This window comes from Chelon labrosus (assembly GCF_963514085.1).
Source record: "Chelon labrosus genome assembly, chromosome: 19".
Classification (NCBI taxonomy): Eukaryota; Metazoa; Chordata; class Actinopteri; order Mugiliformes; family Mugilidae; genus Chelon; species Chelon labrosus.
Genome location: NC_140352.1, coordinates 8209172 through 8233174, shown reverse-complemented (window position 1 = coordinate 8233174; position 24003 = coordinate 8209172). Strand labels below are relative to the sequence as shown.

Sequence of the window (24003 nt, the reverse complement as noted above, 5' to 3'; positions counted from 1 at the left end):
CTTTTTACCGCTCCCTCAATGCTTCTGGTGGTTCTTATAACATTCCAGCTAACAAAAGCCACTTACATGCTGCCTCGCGCCGCCGCGCTGCCACGTTCCAACTTTACCAAATGTTCCTCCCAGAGCATGTGGAAAAGAAATGAGCCTGCAGACTATTTCCACTAATATAACGCAATTTATAAGCAGGAATCAAACCTCATGGCGGACCACATTAACAAAATGGTTATTCGGTTGCAGACTTTGAAGTCAAGGAACCAAACTCTGCATGGCTGCGAACCCCATCTTCAAAGTTTGATGTGGAGCTCGCCACAGAAAAGGGGCGAAGGCCGTTCCGTCTGTGTGTTTTTTTGCCTCATAAACCACAACGTGAACTCGACCTTTCTCTGTCGAAAACCTCCCTCTGTTTTCCCCTCGTCTTTGTGTTGTGCTTATCCATCCGCGCTTTTCTCAGAGGTTGTCATGCATTCCCTTACTCAGCATGCCCACCTCCCCCGGACGGTGTGGTTTTCTGGGACTAATGAGGGCAGAAATCTTCTCCCCCGTTGTTGTGTGTTTCGATGCCGTCCCGTCCTTGTCAGAGAGCCTGCTTCTCATCATCAACCTGAAGCTGGAGATGAGGACTGCTGAGCTGGTCACCTCTGACTCTCTCCGCTATCAGCTGGAAAAGCTCTGTGATGAACCCCAGAGTGGTGGTTTCCTCGGAGGATAACCAGAACAAAGCTCAGCTGGGGAGCGTTGTGCCTGACTGGGGTTTTTAATGCTGGAGAATAAGCAGACTCAGCAATTTAAGTGGGTGAGTCACGTATAAAGAGACGGAGGCGATGTGAACCCTCGAAGGAAGAACCTCAAAGCTGCTGGTAATGATAATCAGCGATGAGCGCATTCCCTAGAGTGCGTTTTGTGTTTATCCGAGTGTAAACGCAAATCAGAAAATAAGATGGAGAAAAGTTTCAAGTTCAAAACGTGCCGTAAATTAAGCTCAGACCACACGCACGACTTCTCACAAGTTCACTGGCATCGCCCTCAAACTAAATCTGTTTCCCTGCTGTGTGGAAACGCTCGATGGAGCATCGGTGGGGGGAGGGGGGAAAAAAACTGAAAAAACAAGCAAACGTTTGATTTAGGATGTTTGCGCTGGAACAAATGGTGCTAACAACCCCTGCTGCTTTAGTAAGCTACAAAATAACTTCCCCACTGCGAGGAGCTGATTACTGCGTGAACCCTGTTAGCAACGTCCTCCAGCGACTCTTTGTTCGCTCATCATGCACCATTTAGAGAGATTGTCTGCGGCTGAAAGTAGCAAGTTTTGCCTGCTTTCCATTTTCCCGGCACCAGCACTCTCAGTATTGGATTCGGGGACGGATATGTTCTTTAAATGACTGGCAGCGCAGCAGAGCAGTAGCCATTCAGAGGCTCAGTTAACACCCTGTCAGAACAGAGAGAGAAGAGATAAAAGCGTGCTGGGAACAATGCCCCAAAGCTACGTCTAATCCCCGCACTGCATCCTGGACGCTAGCCTTGTGTTAGGAGTTATCGCAGCAGCGGCAGCAGCAAACCCCAAGCTCCTCTTTGCCCAAAACTCTCCACTCCTCAAGAACTGTGGAGATTTGTGCAGCTTGAGTGTCAGAGGGGGTGGTTACAGTTTAGCCACAGGCTAACGGTTCTCAAGTGTTTTGATGTCTGAGGGTGCTATTTACTGTGTTGTGCTCATGTTTTTATGGCAGGCCCCATTCTACTGATAGCCCCATAAAAAAAGGATAGAAACATATGCTCGGGAGCAGCTAGGATGTAATGCAAACGGCGTTTTGTCAAGAGAGATAGTTGTTAGCTGCGACGAAAAAATACATTCGGAGGGCATATTTTGTGCGATGTGACAGAAAAAAAGCCGTCATGTATACGAATGTTCTCTTTAAGTGACACTTTAGATCACAAGGCAGCACTTGTCGGGCTGATGTGCACAAGGCTCAGGATTTAAAAGCAGGGAGGGATTCATTATCAGAAATGTTAAAAAGAAAAACTGTTATTGTTTCTGTCCACAGTGGATGAATGGATGGATGGACATCGTCTGGTTTTTCAGATTCTGGGAGACTTAAAAGAGAAGAGCACTTTGAAGTTGGCCTCGTATCCTCACATGGTATTTATATTTCCTTTTTTTGCAGGCAATCTTTTGAATACAGCCTTTGGAGACAGACCAACGGCAAAGCAGAAACACTATGGGACGACGGTACCTCTGCAGCTTGTTGGGCAAGACTGGAGAACAATCGACGAGCTCAAATACCAGGTGGAGGACAATATTTTGCTCAGTTTATTTCATTTTGACATTAATTTCACCTTTGGTCTAGTGATGTCAAAATGTGCTTTAGCTAGGTGCAACCTTAAGGTTAAGACTTCCAGCACAAGAAACGTATAAATCTAGATGTGAGAGGTCTCTTCTCTCCAGTGGATGAAAGCCTCTTATTGTGGACCTTCTTGCACCAGAACTTTGCACATACAATACGACACTGGTAGGTGGTCCCCAGCCTCCCACTTGCTGTAGTTGCCTGCATATACACCAATCAGCCTTATCATTACGACCACTTTCAGGAGAAGCAAATAACATTGACCATCCTGTAACAATTGAAAGTTCTGCTGGGAAACTTTTGGACCTGGCATTCATTCAAGTGGATGTTACTTATTTCCCACCTCAAATGTTGAAGTAAGCAGAGCGTAAAAATATGGACAGAGCCATCTCTTCTTGCCGCCACCACTCTCTATTTGAAAAGCAAAACACTTCTCAACGCTCCTTCTGGGTTCACCCAACACTCCGCAGCGCGGTGAAAACTCTATGTTTGCATTATAAGTCTTGCATCATGTTAATCAGTAATCACTTAATCGCTACAAGTGTCCTCCTGTGTGTACAATATTCAGCTCCATCACTGGGAAGGTTGTAGGAATAACAAACAAGGCAGTTTCATTGTGCATTTTATCTTGGGCAGCTGCAGTAGCAGTACAGTTCAGAATTTATATTTGCACCTGGATTAAATGCTCAAGATTTCAAGTTTTATTTTCCATCTTGAATTTACAGCTAACCTACAGCATATCTAATCTCCAGCATTAGCCGTGAAAATGCAAGAATGTTGAGCCTTGTATTCATTAATTCAGTAACTTTTTCTGCAGCTATCCTGACTGCTGTGCTCATATTCTCTATTCATTATAACACCGCTGAAGCATTTCATGAATTTTTTCTTTAATGCAAACTGAAGTTAAAATCTTGCACCAAAAAATTTCACATTAGTCTTGCGGCTCACATATCAGGAGTTCGTCGGAGCACATGCGGCCATGCAGGAATGGCAGTCATTGTTTCTTTACTCCGAGTTCACATTTAAAGAGCAGGCAGCTGCACAATATCATCATCTCAGAGAGGAAGGAAACACTGGAACGTTAATGAAATGTAATTCATTAATGGGATCCTTGGCTCTCTTCTGTGTTATAATCCCAGACTTTATGAAAGCAAAACACAGGGCTGCCAGGCAGACATAAAAACGCAGCTTGAGCTTCCCGGTCGCGTTATTGACGAACTTCATTTCTCAATTAATTCGTTCTGGCTTAACCAAACAGACAAGGTGCCACGCGGGTCTGATACACTCAATAAACAAAAACAGACATGGGATCAGTAAATCAAGGAACAGTCACATGAAGGTGAAATTAATGCGGTGCATACATCTTAAGTTAATGGTTATAAACATGAAAACGGCAGAGAGTTGAATCCCACATGGCGGGCAATGATACCGCCTAAAACCTTAAGTGTCCCGCTGCCATATCCTCTTATGATCCTCACTTCTTCACAGGGGGGCGATGGATGACTTAACCCAGAGCGGTGCTTTTTGCCGCAGCTGACCCGGATTGAACTGCATGTGTCGAATGTGTTTGTGTGTGTGTTTGTGGTTGCCCAGCGATACGGAGAAAGTGAGACGGAGGAGGAGGAGGAGGAGGAGGAGGAGGATTTCTTTTTTGTGTGTGTGTGTGTTTGTGTGTGTTTCTCTGCCAGAGTGAGAGCACCGCGTGTTTGCGTGTGCAGATGTGTTTGTTGCACAGCATGTTTGACTGCAGTGATATATGAATATATATATGAATATATGACCCCGGTGTCACTTCATCTCACTAGAAGAGACGTACGGCCCCTGCGAACACTCATGGCTTTCTGCAGGATGAATGTCAAACGGAATAGAAACATAAAGCTAATCCTCTCAGCTCTTGTTCTGAGATACAAAGTAGCTTCATGAGTTTTTTTTTTTTCCAACTGTTCTCTTCATTTGAAAGCAGCGCTGGGTGGCTCAGTCTCTTATTGCCACACGCAGCAAATTAAATCGATTAGTTACAAAACGCTGCGACATTCGAACAACGGCCGTCTTTCCTCAATCACTGTCCCGTGCGACTTCTACGGGGATCTTTCTCACCTCTTCTCCTCTTTTTTTTTGTCTCCTCCAGAGTCACCCTGCATCTCTGAAGCTCCTGATTGAAGCGGAAGGTGAGCAGCTGCTCCTGTCCCTGGAGAAAAACGAGTAAGTGGCCCTCCTCTCTCTGCTTATACCTGAGCTCTTTCTCGAGTACAAATAGGTGACATATGCGGCGCCCAGGAGCCGGAGCTGGGGGATGTAGATGGGGATGGGGATGGAGGAAGGGAGGAAGTGTTTCTCTCTTTGGACTGTTACTGTGGGCATGGCCGTGCATCTCTGCTCTTTGTCTTTCTGCGCGCCGAAACAAAGGGCTTGAGAGACAGACTCCCCTGAATACATCAGCCAGACGTTGATGAAAACCGACATCTTCCTCCTTCTTCTTCTCTCCCCCCATCTTTTCATTTCATCTACTGGCATAACAAGGGGGAGATGAAGGATTTGTTTGAACTCAGCAGACACTCAGCACTCGGTGTATTAAGACACTGTCATCACATTGTCAGTCAGGAGGCTGGCGGGGAGGGGAGGACATCATTCGAAAGAGATCAGGTCATCAGCGTGGGTACAGTTTGACAGAGATGTACAGTAGCTCCGGACGCGTTCGGAGGAATATTTGTCATCTCTGCATTTTTACACGCGAGCGCCGGTTCAACGCGGGCCCCAGCCTCAGACAGTCTCGGCGTTGAGCGAGCTGCTGCTGCTGCTGCTGCTGAGAAGAATGGGCCGTGATTGATGGAGCAATATGTTTTCCATCCAGCTCCGCTGCCACACATGAGCAACCAGGAACACGCAGAGCTGTCTGTGTGATAGAGGGAAAGCAAAAGGGAGAGAGAGCAAATGTGTTTTTATGCTCCCGTCAGCCATGAATCTCACTTGTTTTCCCAGACTTAATATATGCAAATTCCACCTGCAAACCGTGGGACAAAGCTTTCAACACTGGCAATTTTATGGATTACTTACTCTGAAAATATTTTCATGGCAAATCACATTCATTCTTTCTGTTGAATATTCCTTCTTTGCACAGGTGGGGATTTCGCAAAGCTGACTTTGCAGATCGTCGTGCCGTATTCATGGCAGGGAATTACATTTTCTTGTCATTTCGGAACGGGGAGCTGAACTTTTTTCCCCCCGTAGTCGGCTGCGGTGGAAAACACCTTGCATTCCCACGCACGTAATCCTCACCCGGCGCGTCTGTCGTCGCCGTCCCGTAGCTTTAAATGTAAAGTCCACAGTTGAGCTCGGGAGCCCACGGCCAAGAGGAACAAACAGAGATGATGGAGAGGTGCAATCTACATCTGTCTTAATGAGCTTGACTATGATGGAAAGACTTTTTACTCAAACAAACCTCCACGCATTCCAAGTGCCAATATGTTAGAACGTACTGTCAACACGTGCAGCGAGTCTGCAGAATACGGCTTAATTGCAGGCAAAGTCTGCTCTGTAATGAGTCCAAATAACACTTCATCAGCATCGGAATAGATGCTACTTCATGCCATGTATGTTTGACATGATGAGACACGTGAAGGATGTGGATCGGAGGAGGATGTGCGCTGATGAGCGCGTCTGGCTCAGATCTTCGTCCCACAGCCAGAACTGAACCTGCTGTGCTGACATTCAGCGAAGGCTCTGGTCTGAGGTCGCTGGCAGACTGGCTGCGTGCCGCTGATGAAATCCAGTTGTTCAAACACGGCCGGCATCCGTACAGGAGGAGAGAGAGGGGGAGAGGAGAAAAAAAAAAAAAAAAAACGTCCCAGAGCGATATGATTGGGATTAAACGCACAGATTTGTTTTTGTTTTCTCAGGTCTCCTTTAATAAATATCGTTGGCAACGAAACATGCGGGAGGGAGGCGTGCTGCACGGCTGAACATGATTGCTTCAGTTGTACTGAGAGGTGAACATGGGAGCAGTAGACGCTGCATCAGAACGTCGAGGTGCTGGAAACAATTTTTGACAGTCTGCTTGAAAGGATTACATTTTTCATTTCTGTTTCCCAGAGAGGACTATTGCCTATTACTTGCCAAACTTAAGCCATATCTATTAAACTCATTGAACTCAAACTTTGTTAAATGTCTAGACTGAAATCCAGCCAAAACCACAAGAATCTAATGAGAACACAAAAGTTTAAAACCACAATCTTGAATATATTTGTCTTGTTCTCTTTGGCGACACCTATGGCGGTATGGGGTATTGCAGGCGTGTCACTTGGTGGAAATCGCAGACATGGCTGTAGGTCATTCTGGTTCTCAGTCTGCGTTTCTGCAATGCAAAGTAAGCTATCCCCAACTGCCTGATTAAGAAATGAACAGCTGTGCGGTGTCTGTGAAATCCGTGCTCTCATCACATGCAATCGGCAATTCTTCAATTCGCCGCACAGCTGCGTTTCTGGTCCTGCTAACGTTCTTGAATGTGTGCGTTTTTTCCAGACACATTAATCCTACAACTTTAGTGGGGCTCTGTTTTATGGAGTCACCATCTGAGAAAGGTTTCCCATTTTGGGCAATGAGTTGAGAACCTCAAAAAGTGGTTATTATACCAGTTTTTGTCATTATGTATAAGGGCGTATTGACCTTTGATACTGTTTTAAGGTAAATCAATGCATTTAGGAAAAATAGTCCAAAAATCGGACTTTACGTTCATCATATTTCTCCGTGGCTTTCCTTTGACCAACAAGTTCAATTTCAAAAGTAACGGGCGCTTTGTATTGCAAAAGTACTTTGAACCAATATGTGACCATTTCAGATGTCTGCGTTAAATAAATTCCTTTCTGTGATGGCAGCCTGTGTGGAGTCAGTGATGACATTTGGAAAGCCTGGAACATGATGAAAACTGTTTGCCATTCTTGAAATGTGAGCCGGCACGGAGCATTCTTCGGTGCGTCTTGCCATTAAGGCTCGGGGAAGCGGGAAACATAGGTTTCAGATATTCCTTCAACGCCCTCGCTGACAAAGCACCCCGTTGTCAGAATGGAAAGGGCGCCTGCAGCCTGGGGCAAAAAAAAAAAAAAAAAAAAAAAAGTCACTGTGTGTCAATGTGTGAACTGGCACTTCTAACTTTAGTTCAAAAAATGTCTGTTCTGAAAGAACTTCATGTAATCGTATAATAATGCGTCTCCAGATTAAAGTATTGCAATAGAAGCACTGCTTTGCTCTGGACGGCCACCCGGTCCCCTTAAATTAAATATTTTTTGTATCATCGTCATCATTTTTTATGGTGATCTAGGGGTGGGGGTGCATGGTCTGGTCTAGGTGGGTGCTACATGTCTAAGTAACATCCACATGAATGAATACCAGGTCCAAAAGCTTCCCAGCAGAACACTGAATTGTCACAAGATGGTCAATGTTATTTACTTCTCCCGTCAGTGGTTTTATTGTTGTGGCTGATTGATGTATACACTTATACAATCACAGTAAAGATTCAGATTCTTCAGAGTCAAGTCAGCTCGACAGTCGACAGTCGACAGTCGATGAAAACATCCTCCAGGTGTTGTTATGGGATACACACAGAAAATTGATTGCAGAATTGATTAGCGTGTGAACATCGCTGACTACAAATTACATTCCATACATCTTGTGAGATGCTGATATTAACATGAAAATGCTTATGACATGGAAACTGATTATGAAGACCCATGTATTTTGGTTGTTCGTCTTAAAGTGCACGTCTAGCACTTTACTTGAGGTGTGAATTTCAAGCCTCCTTGTATTCCAGTGTTTTCCTGGCTGGCAGTCCTGCTTACAGACTCGACGACGGTTTCAAACCAGAACCATCAATGCTAACCACCACACCAGTGTGCCGCCCCACTTGAGTTTCTTGTGAAGTATAAAAAGTCATTCGGATGATATTTAGATCCGTGTATATCCATATAGTGGGAGTGACTGGGGCACCGAAACGCAGCCTCTAAATAACGCATTATCTGCCGCGAAACTCGTTCATTTCACCAATATCTATCTATAGTCCCCAGATGATGATAATAGGTAACTCCGGGCTCAACGGGGAATGGCACTAGCGTATCATAGCAAAATATTGGTGAAAACAAGTTTTGCGGCAGAGAATGCGTTATTTAGAGTTTGCGTTTCGGTGCCCCACTCACTCCCACTATGTGGATATACGCGGATCTAAATATCATCCGAATGACTCCAAATGACACCAAAGCAGAAAATACGATCGTTTACTCACCCATATAAGTGAGTAAACGATCGTATTTTATGCCAAAAATAAGGTCCAGGTTGTAAAAATTGGTAATTCCCCTTTAACATTGTCGCTTGCAGTGTGAACATAGCACTAGATATACATGATGTACGTGATGTTGGAGCATTTACCATGAACAGGATAAAGTAACTCTGATCACTATCATTACCTGTGTTTCGTCTGAGGTCTAACGTGGCTCGTCTTGGATGAATTCGATTAGTAGATGACTGAAACTTCATGCGTGTTTTTATTACTTGAATGCGCTTTTCTTATGTGTTGAGCCAAAACCCATATGCCCTCAATGTGCAGGCTTCTGTAAACACTACATCGTTCTTCTTAGGTGAAGATATGCTATATACAGTATCCATTTACCATCGAATGCGCTGTAAGTGCATTAATTTCCTTCAACGCCAGTGGATGTATTCATTTAATCAGCTTCCTGCCTCTGTTAGGGTAGAGAGCCCTCAAGGCTTGGGCACATGTAGACGAGTGGGGACAGTTGCAGAGCTTTGACAACGGGCCATGGAGCCACTGCTCGCCAAGCTGTTGTAGCAATTCTCGCTGCCTTGTGGCTTTGAATGTGAAGCCTCCAGGCACATCTAGATGAGTCCCAAGCTAAGCAGGCAGCACGCTCTCCATCCGGATTTCCCTTTGTAATGGACTGCAGGATCACTGAAAGGAGGCCTGGGGCTAATCAGCTGGGTGGAGGATGTTTTTGGTTGCTTGCACTCGGGGTTTCTCCGTGCTCATCATGATGTTTGGCCTTAAGCATATGGCGCTCTGAGGGTCGTTATCCATCTTGTGTAGTCCTTTGTGCTGTGAGACAAACAGACACAAATGAGCGCACGCAGATGTATGTTTGCAAACTTTAATCTGGACAGAGGGCAGGCAGAGGAAGTGTTTCCTGGCTGCAGAAAGTCCTCTATCTGTCTGGTGTTTAGAAGAACAATAAAATTCAGCCTGGACAGAATCCAGACGCGGTTTGTCCCTGTTTGCATATTGGGTTTCTCAGACTGGACCGTGACCTGTTGATTCCTCTCAATGAAGATGTCCTCATGCCTGACTGAAAACACGCAGAGGAAGCAGCCTCTCCCGGGGAAGTGAACAAACACGAGGCTGAAGACACCGCACAAATAAGCAATCCTTTATGGAAAAAACACATCTCGGTGACCTCCTTTTTGGAGTTATTGTTCTCGGCTGCTGAGCCACACACAGATTGTTTAAGGAACATCAAACCTAAATACAGCCACGTCTAACAAATCCTTCCTCTTGTCATTAAGTCAGACATGAAGTTGGATCTTTGCTTCCATCGGGGCTTCTGCAGTATTCTACTTTTCTTGATGGTGATTTTTAGTTGTCGTCATTTGTTTTGTCTTTGGGAGCAATTTGTTAACTTAGCATTTCATTGTAGCATTGATATTCGGGCGACCATAGTTGGCTCTGACCCTGCTAGCTTTTCAGTTGTAGTCAGTTTTTGGTATTTATGTTAAATGAGTAATCACAGAGCAGATTTTAAAAATGTAAAATGCTTCTGTTTAAAGTTTTATACCAGTGTGACAAAGCCAACAATACATAGAACATTGTAGCACAAATACGTTTGAAACCCAGTAATTACCTTTCTTTGTGATCAGCGTGGAAGCTGAAACCTTCTCGTCAAAAACCCATTACTACGTTCCCATAGTTACCTACTACCCTTGTAATCAGTTTGAGCCAATCTAGGCTGTATCCTTCATGAAAACAGGTACGTTAGAAAGCCGTTCAGCTGTACCATCTTTCAATTGAACCCACTTTTCCAAACAAATACGAACAGATAACATTTAGCATGAAAAACAACACATTCTTCTTCTTCCCCCTCAAACATGATCGTTACCAGTGACGTTACTGCTTGAACGCATTTCTTCTCAATATGTTTTTTTCTTGTGTTCTCGTATTCTTGTGAAACGTCATCAGCTGCAGCCCAAGTACTGTTTCAGGCCAAAAATACGCATTGGACCAAGTGTAGTCGTAATGCAAGGATGTGCTCCTGCTTTACCCATTTTAATAGGGGACGCACTGGGAGGTAACTTGTGTTGTCTAGGGATAGCCAGGTTTTAAAGGCGATGCTAAAAATACACTATTGACATGCATACTTACACCAGTCAGCCACAACATTAAAAGCACTGACGGGAGCTGACCATCTTGAGACAATACAATGTTCTGTGTACCACCCACCTTGACCAGGCACCCCGACCGCATAGTAATGACACTCATTGATGGCAGCAGCCATCGCCAGCAGGACACACCTGACCTGATCAAGTATCTGTGGGATGCACTGGAACAAGCCTGATCCACAGAGGCCCCTCCCCTCAGTCCCAGTGGTCTATTAGGAAGGTGGTCATAATGTTATGCCAGATTAGAGTATATTACTATGTACATGGTAATGGTCTTGTATTCATATAGCGTCTTTCTACCTGTAGAATATGGCAATGTGAGGAAAAAAGGTGGACACACGGCATGCGTTGGCCTCCTCTCAAAGGAAGGACGAGAAGTTCAAGCTTCCAGGAGGGGGTGGAGATAAAGCTGGATTTGAAGTCTCCATCTACTAAGCCGTTACAGCTGAAAATGTGTGTGCCCTGTCTCTGCTGTGTGCTCCTGTAATCACCGTGGAGATGACATCTAATTACAGCCTCGCTCCACATGATCTTATCTGCAGCCAAGCGGTCACATCCAGCATCTGAAACCCATCGGTGCATAATCAAGCCCGTCCTCCGACCTATTAGCCGATCGTTCCCGGGGAAAAAGAGACACGTGGACAGGTAGATAGTGAGTGAATGAGCAGTTGGCTGGTGTTATAGTGAAAGTAGCTGAGCACACAAACAGTCACATGAACCAGCATACACGCAAAATTGGGTACGCTTTTGTAGGAATTCTCATTTATTCTCTTTCTTTTGTGGACAAACACACGTGAAGTTTCTTTCATCTGCAAAATTCAAACACACAAACACGTCGGTTGAAAATTCATTCCGAACCGCCGAACCTTATTTCCCGGCGAAGGATGCACTGCAGCTTAACTCTAGCCTTTGTACCTTTCTAGTTACCCTCACGCCTGCAAGGCCGTGATATACAGTGATTCATTAGTTTCAAAGACAAGCCTTGGAAATGTGCTCATCTCGTCCAGAGCCTGCACCTTTTAACTACTTCCTTCAAAAGGGAATTTTTTGGATGGAGCATTCCTCTTTTTGAATTACCTTCTCCGAGGCTCCAATTATTTTCGAGCTTAGAGCTGTAATTAATAAGTTGGACTCCGTGTGCCTAATTAATAAGGAGGGTTACGGTGGAAAAGGGCTCAGAACGGCGCGTCCCTCCTTTCAGGATGGAGAACGTTGACATGCATGGAAACCGTCCCGTGTTTGTGTTTCTTCATACATGACCATCCGTCAGCTCGCTTCAAAGCCCAGAGTGCAACAACTGGAACGATTTACCTGACGTAACTTTCTCTCTCATGTAGTTTTTTCTGCTCAGACGTAGCTGTAGTCAATTAGATTAATTCACTCTGAAATCATCTCATCTCATGTTTTCTCTTAAAGTTTCCTGACGTCTTTTTTTTTTTTTTTTTTTTTAAGAATACTCGCCTCTTAATGTCTCCAAGAGTTTTTCTTCAGCTTATTAAAAGAATAAAAGTTCGTTTCCAGTGTGTACATGGTGGAAGTTTCAAGTTTCCATATCCTTCCTGCATCCCATAAGATGCATTTCCACCAGTATTGGCTTCCAAGCTAATTCACATCTCATCGTCTTGAACTCGAATATAAGGGTAACATTCCTCCTGTAGAACTCTGCACACATCATTCAGTTGTATGCAGCTCATATATCCTTATGAACAACAATCAAACGCATTTAGAAGGGTAAAGTAAAAAAAAAAAAAAAAACAGGATTATGCTATCTAAGTTTGTTAAACACCATTTATTTTATTTTTTTTTAAGTGATAAGGGTCTTCTCCTCTCCAGCTTAAACCGTTTTCCAGACAGACCGCAGGGGTCTCAGGGCTGCAGCCGGTAGATCTATTCCACGGGCCTTCCTCCCTTCACCACACGGCCAACTGAAACCTGCAGAAAGCAGCAGGACAAGCAATCACTCACTACGTCCCTAAAGAGGTTGTGAAAGCTCCGTCAGAATTGAGATGCTCTCGATTTGCAATAATTGTTTTAATTTACAGTAGCTGGGTTTAATGTTTGCGCTTTTAGCGACAATGCATGTGCATTTGAAGATGCATATTCTGCAACTACTGGATGCATTTCATTACTTTTCTCTTTTAATAATCAATCAAACCCATCCCAGACTTTATCCAGTCGATCCAGTTATACTTTTAAAGCCCAGACTCACCAGTATCACAAAATAAGCAACTGTGGCGTCGTCGCATGTTGCCTGTATCTGGGCCAAAAAGTTGCATTTTGACCATAGACTGTATGTAAATATGGACTATGCGTCGCCACTTCCTTGCATTGGCCAAACTGACGCTATTATGCCGAGGATACGGGCGGCGCCATCTTGCAGCTTTGGAGCCAGAGTCTGCGCTGTACGGTCCGAGAGTGGAGCCACGATGTCGATGACCTGACCTCTCTTCCGCCAGACTCACTCGCATTTTAGTTTAATTAACACTGCTCTACCTCCACCAGTTACAAGGAAATGTCGGATTATACACTTTACTTATTTTATTTTACAATTATCACAGTCCCGCAGGATTGCCTTATGGAGTGGTTGGCGTGGCAACTGGTAGTCGCCATTATGTCACATCCTGTTTCTATATCGTATAACTAAATAACTAACCAAAACGAAACTTATCCAGACAAACGGCACTTGACCATGCATCAACATTATATTAACTACCTGAAATGACTGAAACCATCCTTGAAAAAAAAAATTTGATGTGTTTTTTAGTAGGGATGTCCCGATCAGGTTTTTTTGCCCCCGAGTCCGAGTCCGAGTCATTTGATTTTGAGTATCTGCCGATACCGAGTCCCGATCCGATACTTCTACAGTACATTAAAAAAAATGAAGAACAGCGAAGAAACAGATCAAGGATATCCCTGATTTTTTATTTTATCCTTCTATGATATCAACAATCGCGACATTTCTTTCATCAACTTTAAAATATCTCCACACCGCAGACATATTCGCGCCACTAGCTTGAAGTTGCTGCCGTGTTCTGCTTCCTTTACAGCACGCAGCAAAGTGACGTCATGCCGCATACGTTGTTTCTGTGTGGAGTTGAGACGGTCTGACTCTGTACCACCACATAACAGCAAATACTAAGCTGTTATTTTTCCCATTTGTTTTGAAATATTATAGATCTGATAAAAAAAAATAATGAGAATAAATATAAATATATATATATATATTCGATCCCTGATCGGGATGTAACGTCCGATTCCGATCGAGTCTGAAACCACGTGATCGGCCCCGATTTCCGATCACGTGATCGGATCGGGACATCCCTATTTTTTAGTGTTTTAGTTTGTCGCAGTTCCCGCCCACTAACATAGAGGGGGTGGAGCTTATGACCTATACTGCAGCCAGCCACCAGGGGGAGCTCTACTTGCTTTAGCTTCACTTTTGAGGAGTGTCCATCTTTATACACAGTCTATGCTTTTGAGACTCATGCTAAGACAGACATTGGCCAACTAGTAGGTACGCTATGTGCTTGTGTGAGAGGAAATACCCCTCCATATCAGCTGGTGGCAGCAGTTTTTATCGACTGCCGATTAAAAAAACGCTCAGTTGGCTGAAAACAGTCAAGAGCCACAGATGCTCACCACAAATTGTCAAATTTAGGAATAAATCGACTGCTTATTCTGTTTTTTTATGACTCATTTCTTAAAAGCTCTTTCTTCCATTGTTTGGTCTTAAACCTTGCATGCAAGATTTCAGAATTAAGAATTCAAAGCCTGAACAATATCCCATTATATTTTACCCTGTAAATGCCAACGTGCCTTTTTAAACAGGCTTCGGTTCCTCTGTTGGGATAAGAATGCATTAAAAGTTATGAGCGGAGGCGATTATAAAGGCATGTGTTTCATTTTCAGACACTTACGTGAATGCTGTCCAACGTTTAAGAGAGTATAATGTAATTTTGAACCTTTTCCAGGAAACTGATAAAGCATCCAACTCTTTATTTTATCTCGCATATGTGTGACGAGAAATACGATCGCCAAAATACGATCGCCCCCCCCCCCCCCCTTCCCATTTATTTTATTCCATGTCTAACTCAACCACAATAGTGTCTTTCTGGTTCCCTTAGAAAATAAGGGAAAAATCAAAGTTCTGCAGTTTCAGCGTGCCGTGGATTTGTTCATAATGTGTGATATCAATAACCAAACGTGGAGACCGTGAATCTATAACTACGCTTTCTGCCCAAAATGCCTACAATAATGCCACTGTTGTTTTATGCAGACATGGGGGAAATAAGCAACAAAATAAAACTGAATGCCTCTGGGCGCCTGTGAAATGCAGCTATGAAAGTGGAGCGTAAACATGAACCCTGTCTGTAGATATTTGATTTGTGTGCATAATGCATGTTTCTACACTCGGTAAACAGTAGCTAAAGTCTGAACCGCCCTATTAAAATATATTGAGCATTCTGTTGTGCAAAAGTTAGTATTTTTCTCAGCTAGCCGAGGCCCTCTCTGTCGTTTTTTCTCAGTTTTTCTGTCTTTTTCTGGCTCACAGTTTTTGCCTTTCACCCATTTAAGCAAACACTCTCCATAAATTCAAGTGAAATCTCATTTTCTCAAGGCTCTGGGGGTGCCAAAGAGAATAAACAAAAGCAGCCAAAGTTTTTGACCTCTGTGTCTGAAGACCGTGACGATAATCAGCCCAGACTCGTAGTCCTGGCTTCCATCCTCCCTCTGACAGACGGACAAATAGATTTTGCCGGAGTTACGGCGTGAGTCAATGTCAGCCGGGAGGGAATGCTCGCTCGTCGATTTGTCCTCCATCCTGTTCTGTGCGTTCCCACAGTCCGGTGACCTTCGTATGACCGGGCCTCACTTGTGTGTGGGGTCGCTGACTGAGCGAAGAAGCCGCGCGTGGTCACCAGTCAGGGCGCTCGGATTTGGGCTGAAGGAAGCCTGTCTCGTTTCGGCTGATCCGGGAGATGTTTTCCCCCTTCTGCTGCCCTACGCGTGCTTACGCAGAGCGCTGTCCTTGTGAAAAATGAATGCTGAAGGCGAAGCAAAAACGGCATCCGTTCCAGTTGACTAGCGCTGCAAAAAAACACCAACGGCAGTTTCCCCTCTTGTGTTTTTTTTCCCAAGCAAGTAGCACCTCTGCTGATGAACCTCTCCAGCGGAGATTTCATTGTCATAGTTTTTCCATTTTCTGTTGCTGCTTTTGACTCATTTAAAGCTTGAGATCTGCACAAGGTTCAATGGGAAAACCTGTGTAGGAGTTTAGAGTTCAGATGGCTCTTTCATCGCTAAATTTAACTTAGTGATAAAAGGAAATGGTGCAGAGAAAGTCAGGGACCTGGAGCACAGACTCTTCCCCTGCATACATGTCATGCAGAAAGCAGATGCTTTTGGTTTCCACTTCCCACTGGTCACTGAGGATATGACTCTGAGGCCCCGCATTGCTGAGATGGACACACAGGGAGTTAAAGAAGGTGGTGTGAGTGGATCGGAGGTTTCTGGTGTTTTTGCTTTGTCAAACTATGAAAGCAGTCACTCCCTCTCTCCTGTATACCAGCCTCCGCATCTCTCCCTCTGCACTTACTTTCTTGTCGTCAGCAACTTCTTTTAATTCCCCGGTGGGTTAAAGAACACGGTAGGGTCTCCTCTGGTTGGCCCCTGTACTCCTCCTCACTCACTCACACCTAATCCCTCCAGCACTGAGGACAGCAGTGAGCTGCCAACAACAATAGGAGCTGCCAGGGTTTGATAAAGAGGCTGTGGACTGCTGTGGGGTGAAGAGACCCAACGGAATCAAAGTCCGACTCCATGACACCGTTTCCTTAAAATCATAAAGCGAAGGGGTCACGGGCAGGTTTTAAATTCACAATCGGTTGAGCAGGAAGCCGCGCTTGGTTACTGATGTAGGAACATGTCTGCCACTGAGGACACTGAAAGGTTAAAGATTCAATCCATGCTCCGTGCTGGGACTTCCGCAATATGTTGATGAAAACATACAGAGGTATGAAATGCTGTTTCCCCCAGCCCCCCTCCCCCATGCTACATTAAAGCAGACATGACACAGACAACAAGTACTTCTTCTTCTTCTACTACCAAAACTACTACCACACTACTTGCACTAAAACATACACCGATCAGGCTTAACATTACGACCACTGACAGGAGAAGTGAATAACGTTGACCATCTTGTGATCAATTCAGTGTTCTGCTGAAACTTTTGGACCTGGCATTCATTCATGCGGATGTTACTTAGACATGTAGCACCCACCTAGACCAGACCAGGTACCACCACCCCATATCAATGACACTCCTTGATGGCAGGATGCAGCCTGACACAGGCCCACACACAAAAACAGTTTAGGAACAACTCAAAAAACATGAAGAACAGCAGAAGGTGTTGACCTGATCTCCAGATTCACTAGATCCCAAACTGATCAAGTATCTGTGGGATGATCCGCAGAGGCCCCTCATCTCAAAGGCCCCCACCAACAACATCCTGTTGCCAGACACCACAGGACACCCTCAGAAGGCCCATGTCCATTCTCTGATGAGTCACAACTGTTTTGGAGGCACAAGGGAGACCTGCACGATATTAGGAAGGTGGTCATAATGTTATGCCTGATTGATGTACACTGTACATCCCTCCTACAGTTAGTGGGGGTTTAGCAACATAGAGGGAGGTAAAACAATATATTTGCATTCAAGACATTACAGAACATCCAATACATTAACTGAAATAATGTAATATGAAAATTCTCATTATTAAATCCAATCTGAGGCATTTCATTGTGACTCCCGACCAGAATTTCTGCAAACCTTCCCGGCACAAAATGCAGATGAAAATCAATGAATGGATGTTTTGCATGCGGAGGCAGATCAGCTGCTCTCACCTTTTCTTTGTGCTCGGCCGGGGTCACCGGAGCTGTAAAAATGATGATTGAGGCCCAGCTGTGCGTTTCCATCTGCACGCTCTGATGCGCCGCGTGATGTTTGCAACCAGTCTCTTAGAGAAAGCCGATCGCGTTCCACTTCCACGGGTGCGTCGGCGGTACAAGAGGAGTTACATTCGCGGATGATCGATGACGGTGCATTATTATATAATCGGTCACCGGCTTTACAAACAGGGTGAACTGGTATTGAAAGCTGATTTTAAGGTCCGTGACACAGCAGAATGTTTTGTCGGTGGCTACTGCAGAAATCAGTTTGAAAGTGCTTAATAATTCCTTGTCTTGGAGGCCACACTCATCACAAATCATACTTTGACCTTGCACTTTACAAAATATTCATTTCATTTAAAGCATTCATTTTGTTATTTCGCCAACTTTTAATCTTGCGGCTTTTGCTTCTTGTCAGTCATCTCCTCAAGGAAACCGGGGGCTCGGGAAGCGTAACCAAACCTGCCTTAATACATCAAAGTCAGACTCTTACCAGAAGCAGTGAGGACATCTTCCTCACCGAAACAATCAGAGGGGCAAAGGGAGGGAGAGTACATTTGTATTCAGCTCTTAATTGTTTGATTTCCCTAAGGGAATAAAGGCAGGGGGAAGAGGGGCAGGAGAGGGATAGTGGGGAGGGTACAAGTACCGACAGGTTTAATTAATTGAAATGCTGCTTTTTTTTTATTACCTTGCACTTTTACCTCGTGAAAAGAATGATAGGCTTGATTGTTTGAAGTCCCCTCGTCGCTCATTAGTTAAAGCACAAGGCTGCGGTGAATATAGATGCATAAGCTTCGGGCCTTGGGCCAGTTCTTCGCAGAGCATTTGAATTAATGGGGGGGTGCAGAAAGCTGCTGCATTCGCGCGGGCCCGTCCTGAAAATGACTTGGCGTTACCTCCTCTCCTTCTCAGCCTTAACCCACATAATAAATAAATCTAAATAAAACAAAGCAAAGCAAAAATAAAAAAAACTGTATGACGCAATTAATTTTTCAAAGCTGCACATTAAGGTTTTGGTTTCCACTTGAATCCACAGAGGGAAATATGTATTAAATTTAGTCAATTTCCATCTGTGGGTGTTTAATTTTCCCTGATTTTGCAAAAGGCTGCAGGGCATGAATAGCGAAATATGTCTAAAGGGTTGTTTCACCTAAATTACAAAGCAGACATTTTCTTGTAGGGGTATCTACACACAGGGTTTTGAGATTGCAATTTCCCCCTCAATACAAAGAAGCCGAACAAGATCTTGTTTGTGGTTACCACGATATTGCAGAAAAACACATTTAAATTCGGCATTCTGTTTCTATGAATGTAGAAATGTAGTTTCAGTGAAAAGGTTTCACTGTAATTTCTGGCCCTTCTCAAATGTTGTTTCACAGAGTTTTGCAGAAACATTAAACTCCTTGTCTGATTTTTCTTTCAATGCAGGATGCACTGAGGGTTGATTAAGTGGTTTAGGATATCAGCCGGGGGAGTGTTGCGGTTTGCTGATAGCGTTGAGAGAAAAGAATGTGTTGCATGATCTATAAGCCATGAGCTCGCTCGGCGTGGAATACAAAACACAGTTCGTAGCTATGCATGAGTGCACACATAGACGCGTATAAATCGTCCTGAGCTACCAGCACATGCCGCACAAGCGGAGACGCGCTCTCTATCCCAGAATCCTGCACGCAGACGCGGCAACCGCATGCCGCCCTGGGGGAAATGAAGAGGCAGAGCAGGGGCCCCGCTTTCTACCACAGAGGAACAGAAGCCCCCGGGCAGATAGGAGTAGAAAGCAGGAGGATGAAGGATCTCCCCTCCAGTAATCCACAGCGACAAAGGCGATTGGAAAGGTTGCTGCTTTGGCAGCCGGAGTAATTAGTTTCAAATAACAATGTCACTGGACTTTGCTGGAGGGAAGAAACATCCCCCTTATGTTTTTGTTTTTTTTTTGTTAATTATTATTATTTTTTTGTCCTTGATGGTTATCGCTTTTTTTAATTGGAATCAGAAATGCTTCATATTTCTCTCGACCCGAAGTGCAGCATTTAAAGTTTGCACTGCGGAGATCGACTGCCTTTAATTACTCACATGTGATTACTTTTCCCAGGCCCTTGGGGATCAGTGATATCATTAGCAATAAAATGACTGTTTATGTCTCCTCAGAAGAAATAAGACGGGGCCCGCCTCGTTGTAAATCGCGAGTGAGCGGGCGATCGTAACGGCCGGGGTGACTGTTGTCATGGGCAACGTTTGTTCCATTTCAACGCGTGCATTGTGTACCTTTGGGCGACAGGCACCGTGGTGTAAGCGAAACAAATGAGAGCCAGATGAGATGTGATGGTACATGTCATCAGGTGACAACAAAGAAGAAAAAAGGTGTAAAAAAACATCCGCCTTTGTCTGAGTTGAAGCTTGAGAGTGGTTGTCCGTTAGTGGTTATGCTTTGGTTCTCTTTCTCTATTAGATTACAATTGAAATTGCTTTTTTTGTGCATCCACTCTGACTTCCTGTCCAAAAGCTTTGTAACACCTCTACCTCACTCTAATATTGTAGTCTTGCATAGCTTGACACACCTCCACAGCGCTGGAGAAAGGTCTAGCTGCACTCCTTATCATTCTGATACGCAGGAATTCACAATCAACTTGGGTGGCGTAAAACCCAGGTTGCAGCGCTTGAAGAAAAGTGTTGGGGATTTCCATTTCTAGATGAGCGCTATCATTAAAATGACCTAATTCTTTGCAAAAGAATCACAAAAACGGTAAAAGTACTGATATAAATGACAATCTGCGCCCTAGACGTGAAGCCTGCCTGGACATTAACTGTAGAGAAGCTCACTGCAATCGATGAAACCAAAGAAGATTTACCAGCTGCGGTGAACCCGAGCGTGGAAGTGGAACGGATCGATAAATTGGTGACGCGTGGCGCCCGCCAGAGTGAAAAGACGTGGCAAAACGACTGCGCCTGACAATGGATCATGCAAGAACGTCGCAGTTGGACAGCCAACATCGAGAAAGATATTCTCCGTGGAAGCATTTGCCAACGGAACCAAATGTTCTTGTCATTTTATTTTAGAATCCGAATCTCCAAGAAAGCTTGCTGTTTTCAGTGCAAAGGTTGCTAAATCAGTGGCTGTTGTAGTAGATTTGTATTACTGGGGGCGAGTTTAGGAAGGGTAAGCAAATGTAGACAGTGGAAGGGGCCCCACATGCCCCATGCGTACACCTCCTTTTGGAAAGCAGTGTTACCCACTTTAGCACTTAGAGAGTCATTATCCTCACAACTGCAAGAGCTCTCTTAATGGGAAACCATAAACACAATGTTTCTAAGCTTTTAAACAACTGGTCCACACAAGATGATTCCTGGTTATGCAAGGTCTATCTGTTCCCTCTTTGGGCTTTCTCTGTTTCTTAGTCTGGTGACCGCCTTGTGTGTGTTTAGCTGCATACTATGAGGCAAATGTACAGAGGGCTAGCTTCTTATTCTAGCCTCTAACTGCATGAGAAACAAGGCACATTTTGCACTGAGAATACCTTTTCTACGTTTACGAACAGACTTGTGGATCTCGGGTTTGGTCTGCATTGCTACTGTCACACTTTGTCAAAGATTAGTGTTGCATCTCTGTCCTAATTCCAATTATCTTATCCATTGTTGTGGTGGTATTCATCACCCCGTCGCTGTAATTGGGATCCTGTGGAGTAATCCATCATGCAGACATTGCTCATGGATGACACTTTATTGATTTCACGGGGCATGCCTGCGCTTAACCACATCAATCTCTCGGTGACAGTGACTGCAATAATTGCGTGCCACAGCTGCTAATGGCTATTCTGTTTGACCATCCTGCTGACCAATTAACCACTCCGCGATGCCACACAAGTGTATAGAATTATAATGAGGCTGTTATGAGTTGAAACCACCATAAAGACCTTATCAGTGTAAAACTTTGTATTTCTATTTGCCGTGTTTGCCGCCGCAGGAGTGTTTGGTTTTGAAGCCAAGGGCGCCACCGAGCTGCATGTCAGCTCGCTACTGAACATGGCAGCCTATATAAATAAAGTCAAAACCATCTGCTTTCCCCTTCCTCACTCCTCCTTTTGCAGGAGTCATTGGCTGGCATGCTCTAGCGGTTCTGTTCATGACATGCTTCATGAAGACTGGGAGTTGCATTGAGCGCAGGGTAAGCAGGGGGAATTCTGCTTCCCTGCTCTACTTGGCACTGGCCCGCAACTCTGCCTGATGTCAGACAGATCACAGCCAGAACGACTGGCCCTCTTCCCTCTCGCTCTTGGAAAAAACCTGTTTCTAACACTGGGACAAGGTTTTTTTTTTGGTTGTTTTTTTGGCTCGGATGGTTTTTCTGCACTACTGTAGGTTTTCATGCGCAGAATCCCACTTTTCCCTTCGCTTTTTCCAAGCGAAACTGGGTTCTTGCCACTTGCCACATAAAAGCAGAGGGACGTTATTACTACCACATTGCCTCACGAGTCTCCCAGTTGAAATGTAATGTACTAATTGGAACTCCTTGATTAAGTTTTACGAGAACCGTGTTTCTTTGATGATGATTTCATCTGCTCTAAATGTTTATCTTGACATCTGTTCTAAATAACTTTCCGTTAGAATACGGTAGAGAGCTACTTGCTCTTCGGAGACTTAGCATCCCATTTATCATAGTTAACTCCAGGATTTATCCAGAGATCCCTTATTAGGTTGTCTAAGCTTAATGAGGAGCCTTTGAGTCCAGATCCAGCTTGTGTTCCGACAATGGTAATGAAGGCTGCAGTGCAGTGGTCGCAGCTGTCAAGACGTGCAACGAGGAGAAGGGGAGCACCCAATTGCAAGACGAGGGAGAAGCCAGGAAAAGAAAACGAAACCCGTTTATTGGAACTCACTAAAAAGATAACAAGAAGCACTGCAGTCCAACAACACAAGTCCAACAAACGTTCCAATCTACAAAAGATAATCCAGCAGAGGAAGCGAAGTAATCCAAAAACCAAAGGGAGTCAAAAGGCATGAGAAGCAGAGGAACACAGGAAATAGCTGAAAAGCACAACAGGTACATCCAGAGTAATTGAACAGAACAACTGACAAGAGACAAAGAGTGAGGAAGGACTATATACACACACACATGCAGAACTAATCGCGAAACAAAACACACAAGGCAAGACAGTTGGGTGTAATCAAAGGGGCGGGAAAAGTCAAAGACCAGAAGTAAAACCGAAACAAACTGAATAGCAAAAAGGCACCGCACTAAAAGTCAATTGTGCATTCTGAAACAACCACTCAGAAAGTCCAAGAACATTGTGGTGCACAACTTGTGGAGCTGTTGATGCTATACATGTATATATGCAGTAACATGGCGGATGTGAGTAACCATAATCTAAACTTGGCGCGTGTTACGGTTCTGTCACTTGCAAGCTCCCTATCCATCCCTCAAATGCGCCTAACAAGCAAATACAGATGTTTTTATGGCATGCATATGTTTGAAATCATACATCATCCATTTCCTTTGTTCTTTGTTGTCTTGCAAGAGCTAGGAACAGCTACGAATGTCTTGTTTAAGTGCTTCAGGCAAAGAAATACCACTTGCATCCATGTTGCTTCCACATTGCAACTTCGGAGCACATGAAACACGGCAAAGTCGGAGAAGCAACTTCCCAACTTGGGGGAATGAGACCATCCGAGGAGTAGGACTAAAACTGACATTAATATATTCGACTCGTGACAAAATGCTTTCTGCACACATAGACATAGTGAGTGTCGGGATCCCACCGTTTTGCCCGTTCTTTGCTGTGATGCTTCACGTCTTATTGCCTGCATCCATATTGTCTCTTGCTCTCAGTTTTCCGATTCGGCAGTTTAATAAAACCTCTGGGTTCATTACCTTGTTGGTATTGCATCCCACCACACTCCAGCTTTTAGGCAATTTTTTGCTAGCCAACAAAAGTAACAACAATCCACTTTCATGCAAATACCTTTGCTCTACTATTGTGTAACTTTACTTCTTTGTCTTTAAGACACCTGATACCAGTTTTGCAGGGAAACCTTTCTTTCTCACAGTATTGTTTCTTTTTCCTCTCTGACTGTAGTCACACAATGAATTCTGCAATTGTTTGTCGTTCCTTCAAAATTTGATCAAAAGTGTCCCAAACAGTTTAAACTTTCCTCTTTGCTGCTCAGAATGTGTTCTTGCAGTTTGTGCATGAATTCAGCTCGACTCTCTTTGTGCCTGCTTACGTCTGTATTTGGGTATTACCATAAATGCCGTTCAATCGCGTTTCGTTAATGCAGACAGAAAA

The 24003-nt window shown here is 44.3% G+C and overlaps 1 protein-coding gene across 1 annotated transcript in view; it reads left to right on the top strand.

The window, feature by feature from the left end:
- adam12a (ADAM metallopeptidase domain 12a) overlaps positions 1–24003 on the top strand; it is an 81165-nt gene that overhangs the window by 11849 nt on the left and 45313 nt on the right. The window contains exons 2-3 of the mRNA XM_084566856.1: positions 2160–2281; positions 4468–4541. Coding sequence (XP_084422982.1) covers positions 2160–2281; positions 4468–4541 — 196 coding nt within the window. The remainder of the gene's footprint in view (positions 1–2159; positions 2282–4467; positions 4542–24003) is intronic.